Below are 12,711 nucleotides of genomic sequence, written 5' to 3'. Positions count from 1 at the left end.
TTCTTGCTCTGCTCTGAGTATATATTCTTCCCCATTAATTAACAAAACCAATAGACTTAGTCTCTGTAAAAGGCTTTTTCTGCTATGTAAAGGCAAATTCTAGTTGCCTCTTCATTTTCACTTCTGTGCTTTAGTGCTAGCAAGTGGAAGATTTATGTAAGTAAGGTCTGCCTTACCCAATTCTGCTAGTTCAGTAAAGCTATGGGGAAAGGCAGAGGGGTGGACTTCACTCCCCTCCTCATCAGTAAAGTTCAAGTTTCCAGGGCTTTTTGCAAGACAACTGCAATAAATCAGGCTGTGAACCTTGGAGTTTGAGTTAGACCATTTGACTTAACCAGGGGCAAGTCTTGCCCCATCCCTCTTCTGGCTGGCTGGATCTCAAACCGACAACGCAACAGGCTTACAGGGCTGTGAAAGTTGGAAGTGAGGTAGAGGGGCAAGAGAAGGTTGTGACTCGACTGAAATCTGAAACTATATTTCCTGGGTGTAATCAGTTTCCACATCATACAAAGTGGGTCTTTGGATCTGACTGAGACATTTTTCCACTTTTTTTTTTCTTTTTAAGACAATGACAATGTAGTGTGGATAAAGGGTTGAATTCAATGAATGGAGACCCATTATTGGATTATCACCAGCAATAAAGCTGGCTTCTCTCCACTGCCTTTGCCATGTGAAAAAATTTTTAAATGTCCCCAAGTGTGTTAAACTTTTATGAAACGTTCATGTGGGAAGGCCTCATATGGGTTTTTCCTTGGGAAAGATGAACTTCTCTGGCTATCTCCTTATTGTTACTCTCTCAGGGTGAGATGCAGCTCACATCTGTCCAATGTCAGCCAAGATTCAATTGGCATTTCTGGCTAGTAATCACAATCAACCCCTCACCCTGGAGCAGTGGGACAAGATCTGGGCAGGTCATGCCTGTGGCTTGACCTCAACCAGGATTATAACTGGGGTCTCTGTGGGCCAGGAGCCCTCAGGTTTTAACAGGAAAGTTAGTAGGAACTCAGTAAGGGGGTCCTGTAGGACACCCCACCCCAGCCTCTTTCTACTTATATAACACATATAACACTTATATAACACATCTATAACACATGTTGACTAGATTCAGAATAATGTCACTGCCTCGTAACTTTCTGACGTTCTAACTTCTGGGACCCGTGGGAAAGTAATAGTTGTAACTATAAAGGAAATCAACTCTTAATATTCATTGGAAGGACTGGTGCTGAAGTTGAAGCTCCAATACTTTGGCCACCTGATGTGAAGAGCTGACTCATTGGGAAAGACTCTGATACTGGGAAAGATAGAAGGCAGGAGGAGAAGGGGACAACAGAGGATGAGACAGTTGGATGGCATCACTGACTCAATGGACATGAGTTTGAGCAAACTCAGGGAGATAGTGAAGGACAGGGAAGCCTGGCATGCTCCAGTTCACAGTGTTGCCAAGAGTCGGACGTGACTTAGCAACTGAACAACAGCAACGTAAGTCAGGATTTAGGACTGGTTGCTGAGTCATTCAATGTCTCTTCTCTCTGAATTGTCTCCACTGTTTTTTCATAGCCACAGAGGGATCTGGTTGCTCTCATGTAGAAATAAGATAAACAGCTAGATTTTGTTCCCCAGGAGAATACATCGATGAGCATGGCCACTGCCAGATCTGCGAAGCCTCGTGTATCCAGTGCCAAGGACCAACCCAGGAAGACTGCACAGGCTGCCCTGTCACGAGGTGAGCGACCTTTCTCAGTAGCTCCTGGGGTTGCAAGCTCATGAGAGGCAGGATGGAGGAAGAGGTACTTACCACCTGGAGGCACCCCTTGAGCATACAAAAAAAAAAGAATCAGATTCCTTCCCCTGACATAGAAAACCACCGTGGTCTGGCCACAGCTCACTTCTGTTGCATCCTCTTGCCATGATACCCCATAACCACCATAAGAATAGGTTCCCTGGACACTAGATAAGCCTTCTGATCAATGAAGGTGGTGATGGCTTTGATGCCTAGAATCTCATCCCTTTCTGCACACCCATCCTTCAACCATCATCTCCATCTGCTGATAAAATATCTACTCACATTTCTAGAGTCAATTCAAGGGTGAACTGTTCTATGAAAGCATTTGTTACCTCTTTCCAATAGAATTAAACCTCACCTTTATGTCCCCTATACTCTGTACAAACTTCCATAATTGCACTTGTGACATTTTAAGACACTGATTCACAAATCTATTTGTTAGACTGTAAGCCCCTTAAAATACTCATCTTTGTACCTCAATTATCTATCACAGTGCTAAGAAAATAGTAGGCACTCAGTCAATGTTTGATAACTGAACGAATGAGGAAATAGCAAATCTCTGAATGGGACAAGCATCTTTGCTAATCACTGAGAATCTCTAGTGAAGAGAGTTGGGAGCACACTGTATTTTTTAATCAATATTCCTCTATTAATAAATTCTAGTATGTAATATTTGTTGGTCTCATCACTGCTCTGATAAATGCAAAGGAAGCAGGGTCTCTCCCAAGATCAATATAATGAGGCTGCTCCAGTGGCAAGTAAATCTCTAGCATGGACATCCCCTCTGCCATGCACAAGAGTTATTTCTTCTTCTTTTCCAATTTGGATTCCTTTTATTTCTTTTTCTGCTCTGATTGCTGTGGCCAAAACTTCCAAAACTATGTTGAATAGTAATGGTGAAAGTGGGCACCCTTGTCTTGTTCCTGACTTTAGAGGAAATGTTTTCAATTTTTCACCATTGAGGATAATGTTTGCTGTGGGTTTGTCATATATAGCTTTTATTATGTTGAGGTATGTTCCTTCTATTCCTGCTTTCTGGAGAGTTTTTATCATAAATGGATGTTCAGTTTTGTCACAGGCTTTCTCTGCATCTATTGAGATAATCGTATGGTTTTTATTTTTCAATTTGTTAATGTGGTGTATTACATTGATTGATTTGCGGATATTGAAGAATCCTTGCATCCCTGGGATAAAGCCTACTTGGTCATGGTGTATGATCTTTTTAATGTGTTGTTGGATTCTGATTGCTAGAATTTTGTTAAGGATTTTTGCATCTATGTTCATCAGTGATATTGGCCTGTAGTTTTCTTTTTTTGTGGCATCTTTGTCAGGTTTTGGTATTAGGGTGATGGTGGCCTCATAGAATGAGTTTGGAAGTTTACATGATCCTCTACATAGAAAACCCTAAAGAATCCACCAGAAAATTACTAGAACTAATCAATGAATATAGTAAAGTTGCAGGATATAAAATCAACACACAGAAATCCCGTCATCAAGACAGTATGGTACTGGCACAAAGACAGAACTATAGATCAATGGAACAAAATAGAAAGCCCAGGGATAAATCCACACACATATGGACACCTTATCTTTGACAAAGGAGGCAAGAATATACAATGGATTAAAGACAGTCTCTTCAACAAGTGGTGCTGGGAAAACTGGTCAACCACTTGTAAAAGAATGAAACTAGAACACTTTCTAATACCATGCACAAAAATAAACTCAAAATGGATTAAAGATCTAAACGTAAGACCAGAAACTATAAAACTCCTAGAGGAAAACATAGGCAAAACACTCTCTGACATACATCACAGCAGGATCCTCTATGACCCACCTCCAAGAATATTGGAAATAAAAGCAAAAATAAACAAATGGGACCTAATTAAACTTAAAAGCTTCTGCACAACAAAGGAAACTATAAGCAAGGTGAAAAGACAGCCTTCAGAATGGGAGAAAATAATAGCAAATGAAGCAATGGACAAACAACTAATCTCAAAAATATACAAGCAACTCCTACAGCTCAATTCCAGAAAAATAAATGACCCAATCAAAAAATGGGCCAAAGAACTAAATAGACATTTCTCCAAAGAAGACATACAGATGGCTAACGAACACATGAAAAGATGCTCAACATCACTCATTATCAGAGAAATGCAAATCAAAACCACAATGAGGTATCATCTCACACCGGTCAGAATGGCTGGGATCCAAAAGTCTACAAGCAATAAATGCTGGAGAGGGTGTGGAGAAAAGGGAACCCTCTTACACTGTTGGTGGGAATGCAAACTAATACAGCCACTATGGAAAACAGTGTGGAGATTCCTTTAAAACCTGGAAATAGAACTGCCTTATGATCCAGCAATCCCACTGAGGAAACCAGAATTGAAAGAGACACGTGTACCCCAATCTTCATCACAGCACTGTTTATAATAGCCAGGACATGGAAGCAACCTAGATGTCCATCAGCAGATGAATGGATAAGAAAGCTGTGGTACATATACACAATGGAGTATTACTCGGCCATTAAAAAGAATACATTTGAATCAGTTCTAATGAGGTGGATGAAACTGGAGCCTATTATACAGAGTGAAGTAAGCCAGAAAGAAAAACACCATTATAGTATACTAACGCATATATATGGAATTTAAAAAGATGGTAACAATAACCCTGTATACGAGACAGCAAAAGAGACACTGATGTATAGAACAGTCTTATGGACTCTGTGGGAAAGGGAGAGGGTGGGATGATTTGGGAGAATGGCATTGAAACATGTATAATATCATATATGAAACGAGTTGCCAGTCCAGGTTCGATGCACGATACTGGATGCTTGGGGCTGGTGCACTGGGATGACCCAGAGGGATGGTATGGGGAGGGAGGAGGGTGGAGGGTTCAGGATGGGGAACACATGTATACCTGTGGTGGATTCATTTTGACATATGGCAAAACCAATACAATATTGTAAAGTTAAAAATAAAATAAAATAAAAATTAAAATTTAAAAAAAAGTTATTTCATCTAATTCTTTATCTGGATCTAATACCCTGAGCATGAACTGTTGTGTCTTTGTCTCTTTATTCTCTAGTGATCAGCACACAGTAATAAATCAATAAATATATGTTTTACCAAACCTGATAAAGTATATAACTAACATCATGAGCTTGGCTCTCCAAATAACTCCCTCAGAAAGAAGAAAAGAAAGAAAGAGGGAGGGAGGGAGGGAGGAAGGGAAAGAAGGAGAGAGGGAGGGAGGGAAAGAAAGAAAAGGGGGAGAAAGAAAGAAAGAAAGGAGGGAAGGAGGTAAAGAAGGAAACAAAAGAAGTGTCTTACTAGGAATTCTTAATGCTGTGATAACATTTTCTAAATGTCTCTTTAAGATACCTATGACTCTTGAATTTGTGTTAAGTCAGCTTTGAGGCATATTATTAGACACAGACACCATTTTGGAAATACATTCTGTTTCTCCTGTTTCTCCTTTAAGTCCTCACCATATCAACAATCAAACCCTACACCATGTTTGAACATCTTTGAACTAAGGGAACTTGTTAGTATTTGTTTAATAAGGCAGCTACCATCATCCAGTGTACACTGCAGAAGTCATGACTGTCCCAGGCTCACCAGGAGTGAAAAAAAGTTCAACTACCATCAATGGCCATTTTTAAAAGTCTAAGCTCATTGGTACAAGATCAGAGGTCTCCTGGGCCATGTGGATAGTCTGGCTTCAGCAGCCCATGGTTTAGCTTTTGAAGACAGAAAAGCAAGTGTGTAGATCTCAGAAACTATTTTGAAAAATATAGTCATTGACTTGTTTGTTCTCAAAAGGGCAGCAAGGTATTTTCTTTAGGTGTTCTCCAAAGTATTTCCTTTACTGGAATCAGGTCTATTCAAGGCAATCTTCAGCACCTGCTTTATGTCCAGTTTTGAGTTAGGTGCAAACTCCATTTTTTTTTTAATAGGTGACTTGGGGGTGGTGGGTCAAAGTCAAGGGCTGATGCACTCAGGGACCAGAACACTGGGACAGCTTTTACACCCTAGGCCTGAAGCAAAACCTGTAGCCTTAGAAGAAAAGAGGCTTGATAGAAACTGGAGCTGGAGGGGACATAACCACTCCAGAAACATGCAAGGAGGAACCTAAGCTGTGGCTCCAGAAGGAATAATTACCATAACCTCTCTCCTCCCATCCTCAGATCTCCTGCTGGTGTTTCCTTTCTTTGTCTGAAACATCTGAATCCCAAAGGAAAACACCACCTACAAGTGAGGAAAGTGAGCTTAGGAATGCAGTCTCTAGTGGGCACTAGTAGGCACAGCAGGCCAGAGACTGGCAGAAAATGGACATGGGGTAGCAGTAAGGTGGGGCAAACGGGACAAACAGGACTAAAGGGCCCTCTGGGTTTCTTTCTAATCTTACGCTTTGGGAGGATCTGTAGTACTGACAGAATAAAGGTCATCCCTAAAGGAGTTTTTATCTGGGAAAGAAATGTTAACTTAGAGGTTTTCCTAATATGAGAGAGAAGAAAATCAGTGGGAATGTAGGTGAAATAAGATTGCGCATGTGCTGATAATTGGTGAAGCTGAAAGATGAGTACCTGAGTGGTGGTGGGGGTGGTGGTTTCTGTTATGTATTGTTTATTTTACATGTTTAAGTTTTTCCATAATAAAAATTTTTTAAATCATTTAACTCTGAAGTTGTTTTACAGGAAATTGAAAAGCCCTTTCTTTATCTTCTAGTTTTCCCTTTGGTGGTGGTGGCGGTTTAGTCACTTGTTGAGTCTGACTTTTGTGACCCCAGGGACCATACACAGCCCACCAGGATCCTCTGTCCATGGGATTTCCCAGGCAAGAATACTGGACTGGGTTGCCATTACATTTTCTACAAACCTTTGGGTTTATTTTGCTCCTTCGAGATGATTTAAAACGTGGGGTACAGTCTTTGTCATGGCTATATAACATGTATCAGGTTGGCCAAAATGTTTGTTTGGGTTTTTCCATAATATCGTATGGAAAAATCCGAATGAACTTTCTGCCCAATTCAATCGCTCTATAATGTCATGGTCCTCACTGCCCAAGATAATTTCCCAACCCAGTCCTGAGGAATTGCAGAGCCCATGAACTAATTAAAAACATGTAAAAGTTTTCTGACCCACCCTCAAATGTTTTATTTGATCTGTTTCGAGAACTCAGGGGGAAAAAACCCTTTTGTCAGATTTAATTCTGTTACAACATTACCAAGAAATTACAGTAAATACTCTTGTGACGGTTTTAGTTAGGCAAACCAACAGTCAACAGGGAGGTCCAGCTAACCCTAACTTGCATCTTTTCTGTTTCAGTTCACTTCTCTCTCTCTCTCTCTCTCTCTCTACACACACACACACTGGGGTCTCTGGAAAATTTAGTGCCAATGTTGAGAACTTCACCTCCAGCAGCTCTTCCAGCATTTGGTTTTACACCTTCTTCCTTTCCATGAGGCCTGTGGGACTCAGAATGGTTCACTGCTAATGAAAGGGCCAAGAGCATATGTGACCTGGGGACAGTAGGGCTTCCCCAAGTACAGATAAGCTTGCTTGGGTATCTCAGAAATCCACAAACTGGATGACTGGTGTCCCAGAGATGGCTGGAGTTGGCTTTAAAGAAAATTGTCATCAGCCCCATGAAGCCCAGACTAAGATAATCTCTTTTCCTCCACTAGGGGAGATCTGTTGGTATCTGTGGGAATCTGTGTCACTTGAGATGGGACTTTTCTTCAAGTTCCTTAACAATTTTTCTTAAGGAAGTTGGGGTGGGGGAGTTTGCAGGAGATGATGTAATTCCGTCCTTCACTCAAACACAACTAGTTTCCTTATCATTCAATCTTTATAAAGAATTATGTTCTTACAAAAACTGTGTATGTCACGTGTGCTTTCTTCAAGGTAGGGATAGAGGGAGGTGGCTTAAAGCACAATTATTTGCTTAGGGCTGTCTTAAACTCAGGCTCTCAAGTAAATGCAGACAGCCCTTCCCCTACATCAACATGGCAGCACTACACACTTTGCTTCACTGCCACATCCACTCAAGTTTCTGAACGGTTTTAAAAGGTTCCAACCATTGACAGTATTAGATCACTCTCTCAAGAGAAATAATTGCCCCCAAAACCAATCTGTCATCTCTTCCCACAACAAATAAAACGATGATGTGCTTTCCATCTTTTTCTTAATTTAGCAAGAAAATGAACCTTCACAAATAAACATGCCCCATTCTCCTTCTTAGTGAAGAACAGAGTAGTTCACTTGTTTAAAAACCTCAGAAAGCTCTTATATAGTTTTTTCATAAAGGGAGGTTTTTCTCATGTTTCTTTTTTTTTAACTAGCCACATCCAAATTATTCCTTGACAAATCCTCTAGCTCAGAGACCACAGCCAGGGTGGGGTCAGGATTTCCCAGCTAGCATTAGTGCCATCAGCTGAACGTCTGGCGTAAGAGCACAGGCTTCCCATTCCAGGTTGTGGTGCGGGAGATCTATTCTGACGTGGACAGCCAGATGTGTGTGCGTGTCTTTTTTAGGGCTGGGACTCCACACACTGCAGTGGCCAAAAGTATTATTCACGCCATTGTGCTGGGTAGGGTGACCAGAACCTGAGGGGCTGAGGATCCAAGAACAAGGCGACCTTCTTGTGTGGTTGGCCTGAATTCCATTCTGTTTCCAAGCAGATGCAAATGACACAGACTTTCAGGGATGAGGTGGAAGATTGCAAGCAACACATACTCAGGATGCCTTGTCCCCACCCCGGTTTCCACCAAACCCAGGATTGAAATGCCAGTCCTCCATGTAGGGCTGATTCCAGCTATGGAAACAGAAGAAGTCTGACAAACCAATGCCACCCCAGGAATGAGCTGTGACATCGTTCTGGGTGGAGAGAGGAAGAACCCCTAGCAGTGTTTGCAGGCCTTCAGCTCTCCCAGACATGGATACCAGCATCACGCCCCCCGGGGAGCACGTTGTGTGCTACTACTCGGTCACCCTCAGGACTGACACAGTAACCACTGCTCTAAGGAAGATCTCTGAGACACTGGTTTGCACCACCTATATGACTTAGGTAGGAGTCATTTAGCAAGTTCCACAGTAACCTAGACCACCAGTTTTTTGAGAAGTTTTCAAAGTAAATTCCCTAGACCAGCACCATGAGTACAATCCAAGAACTTGTCAAAAATGCAGATTCTTGGCTCTCTCCCCCAAGGCACGACTGAATCTGAAACTCTGGGGTTGGAGCTCCCCAGCTCACTTCATCCATTTACATTATTCATCCGACTTGCACTTAGACATTGTGTATTTTTTTCTGAGCAAAATCTTAGACACTGTGTATTTTTTTTTTTCTGAGCAAAATTCTTGGATACAATTTACTTCATCACATGGGATTACTTTGCAAGGGAAAGAAGAAAGAAAACTTTGAAAATATTAACCATGACATTATGATATATATATATACTGCATTGTATAAAACCAAAGGTTTTAGAAGCCCACATACTAACTTATCTGTGGTGCCCTTGTAGGTGATGGCAAACATGGTCAGAAAATAGAGACTGTGGTACCCTATACACCAGGAAACACTTGCAAAAATGACACCCCAAATCAGAGTTCATTGATTACTCGCCATATGTGTACGTCAAGTTTATAAGTAGCACCTAAACTACAGGATGGTGCTTCTTCAAGAGCCCTTGGACTTGACGTTTCCTTGCAAAGTGTGGGCACACTGATAACTAAAGAAAGATACTTTCTCCAAAGCCTCTGGATTCAAAGACCACTAAAGTGCCTTGAAAGTTCAAAGACCCCCATCTCAGTGTTGACTAGGTTTGGCTAGAGCCTACCATGCAGGTTTAATCCCCAGGGCACTGGTTAATTTATTTGAAACCAGAATCAAGATTACATCCACAGCCGGTTCCTGGCATGCCTGCTGTTGGGTCCAAATCTTTGGCCAAGGATGGGTACGTGACTAATGCTCCCCATGTTCTAAGATGATCAGTCCCAGGCATCACCCTTGTTTCTGGAACAATGAAACCAAGTCTGTGCAGAAAAACACAAACACCACATGTTTTAATACTTAATGCCATCCCACAAAGCCACCCTTACAAACTAAACGTCTGCTTGCCTCTAGGGTTTTGGATGATGGCCGCTGTGTTTTGAACTGCTCCTTGGGCAAATTTGAATTCAGGAACCAATGTCATCCATGTCACTTCACCTGCCAAGAATGCCAAGGAGATGAGCCTTCCAACTGTACCTCCTGTGGAGTAGGTAAGGGGGTCTGGTTGCTCATTTCTTCCCCTTTCTTCAACTTGCTCTCCCACTGGACATTACTTTGTTTGACTCAGAAGCCTCATCTCTGGGGAAGAGGCAGGAGAGATTAGACAGCTGTTCATTAAAGAATATGTACAACCTTGAAGTGTCTGCATATTGTCAGAACATAAGTTCACAATGCTAGAGACACAGACCTGCTTCCCCTGAGGAGGTGAGAGGGAAGCTAAGAGATGTTTTTCCAGAGAAGGAGAAAGTAAGGGCATGCAAACATGATGACAGGCACAAGCTAGACAGCAAAGCTAAGCTTCACTGAAGTGAAAGTGAAAAGCTAGGAAATTAAGACAGACACATTCAGTCTTCAGGAGAAACAGCCTAAGAGAGGTTGTGTCAGGGTCCCTGCAGCCCTGAGTGACACCATTTAGAAGCTATCAGAGCCCTGTGGGATGGCAGGGTAATCTTTTCCAAACACAAATATGACCTTTACTGTCCCAGACCTTCACAATTCTAAAGTTTCTGCTGTCAATAAATTATATTCTATGATCACTCTGGTCCTCTGCAGTTTGACCCTTGACTGCTCTCTAGCCTCCCTACATACTCTGTCCCCAAATTTGACTTCATGAGGGGCTGATTTCTATTTTATATAATTAAATTTACTTATCTTTAATTGAAGGATAATTGCTTTACAATACTGTGTTGGTTTCTGCCAAACATCAGTATAAATCAGCCATAGGTATATCTATGTCCCCTCCCTCCTTGAACCTCCCTCCCAACTTCTTCCCCACTCTAGGTTGTTACAGAGCTCTGGTTCGAGTTCCCCGAGTCATACAACAAATTCCCACTGGCTACCTATTTTACATATGTTAATGAATATGTTTCCATGTTACTCTCTCCATTCATTCCACTTTCTCCTTCCTCCCACTCCCCATATCCATAAGTCTGTTCTCTATGTCTGAGTCTCCACCGCTGTCCTTCAAATAGGTTCAGGGACTGATTTATATTTTATTTGCCCTACACTTTAAAAATTTGAATGAAATTGGGAAATTAAAAAATTTTTTTCTCTTGAAAACCTGGAAGATTTGGCAACGCTGTGTCTTCTGGTGCTCAAATGATTGACTAGAGACCTCCAGGCTGCTCTCCATTTGCCATAGTCCCCACATAGTCCCCACATAGTCCCCTCCCAGCTGTCTCACTGATCCTGAGGCCGTCAGTTACCATCATCACGACATTTACATGGTTTTACTGGTGGGAAAGAATTATTTAGCTTTATTCTTGCTTGTCATAAAACAAAGAAAAATGAAGAATAAATCAATAGTATCATGCATTTGCAGAAAAATGAGGGAAAACACATATCTTTGTGTAAATTAAAATGATTTCTTTGTGTTTGTAAACAAAGTATATCTGTCCAATTTTACCTCTACCCTGCTTATTCTGTTTCCTTCCTCACCTATAAGATGGTGATCATGGCTGCCTCCTTTAGGATTATTATGAAAATGAAATGAGATAAAATAATAAAGCACTTAGAACAAGGTGAACTGCACAGGAAGCACACAAAAAATATTAATAATGATTATTATTACTACTACTGTTATTGTTTGTACCCACTTACTTCTATGGGCATTTCAGTCTCTAGCTGAGTTAGGTTTATGTACAGCAGAAATTAAACACAACTTTTTTGTTTTTTTTAACATTTGTTAATATCACCACTGATCTCATCAGAAAAGTTTTTGAGGACTGAAGAACTGTCAGGCTCAAAAGTGCATACAATAAACCCAACATTTAAATCAACTAGACTTCAATAAAAAATTTTTAAATGTATTGTGCCACTCCTGTGTATAAGTTACTCTACATTGGTGCCTTGGAAGATACAGTAAATGATAGCATGATACTCACATTCAAGTTAACAATCTAACAAACAGGTTTGTCCTCGTGTATTATAAAATGAGAAGATATTAGATAAAGACTGAATGAATGGCAGTAACCCTACCACATGTCACTAATTTCAGCTGTAGTGAGCAAAAGAGGCTTCCTGAAGAGGGGATGGTTGGGCAGATTCTGATTAGCAGGGTTTTCTGCCTGTTAAGAGTGCTATATCCCAAGTCCATGTATTAGGGCAGCTAATCCATGATGCAGTGCTACAGAAGATAGATGATGGAATGGATGCAGTTCTGTATCAAGAGGCTTTATTCAAAGGCTGAAATTCCTCTGTCTAGGGAGCCCCATCCACACACACAAGCCTCTCCCAACTCTTTGCAGAAACTTCACCTCTTGCTGAATTGTAACTTTGTTAAAGTTAGGTCTGAATCCTTTTGGAAAGGCAGAAGGCTAGCTCTATTGGTGAAAATTCACTCTAGACTCTCACCCCAGTTTATCCTCTACTAAACTGAACCCTAAGCTAAATTCTACCAATTATACAGTAGCTGCAGTAAGCAAAATGTTGAAGTAAACTTTATAAAGCTTATTTTCAGAGTCCTCAGCCTTTCCTTCTTCCTTCCCAGCAATCCTGTTCCCATCCTGCCTGCAACCTTCAACCTTCTTTACCTCTGGCAAACATCCAATGACTTCACATTGGTCCACCCTCCCTTCTAACAGAATCAGCTGCCAAGAAATACTCTGAAAACAATTAATTACTCTTCAGTATAAATGAAAGCCAACCTGAACCTCTCT

General features: G+C 41.1%; 1 protein-coding gene across 2 annotated transcripts in view; it reads left to right on the top strand.

The window, feature by feature from the left end:
- Positions 1 to 12,711, top strand: part of PCSK5 (proprotein convertase subtilisin/kexin type 5) — a 517,126-nt gene that overhangs the window by 408,145 nt on the left and 96,270 nt on the right. For both annotated transcript variants that reach the window (XM_070375753.1, XM_070375751.1), the window contains exons 21-22: positions 1,621 to 1,723; positions 9,908 to 10,044. In XM_070375753.1, the coding sequence (XP_070231854.1) occupies positions 1,621 to 1,723; positions 9,908 to 10,044 (240 nt within the window). The remainder of the gene's footprint in view (positions 1 to 1,620; positions 1,724 to 9,907; positions 10,045 to 12,711) is intronic.

This window comes from Bos mutus, chromosome 8 (genome assembly GCF_027580195.1).
Source record: "Bos mutus isolate GX-2022 chromosome 8, NWIPB_WYAK_1.1, whole genome shotgun sequence".
Lineage (NCBI taxonomy): Eukaryota > Metazoa > Chordata > Mammalia > Artiodactyla > Bovidae > Bos > Bos mutus.
Note: the sequence above shows the minus strand (reverse complement) of the source record. Positions and strands in the feature narration are given on the sequence as shown.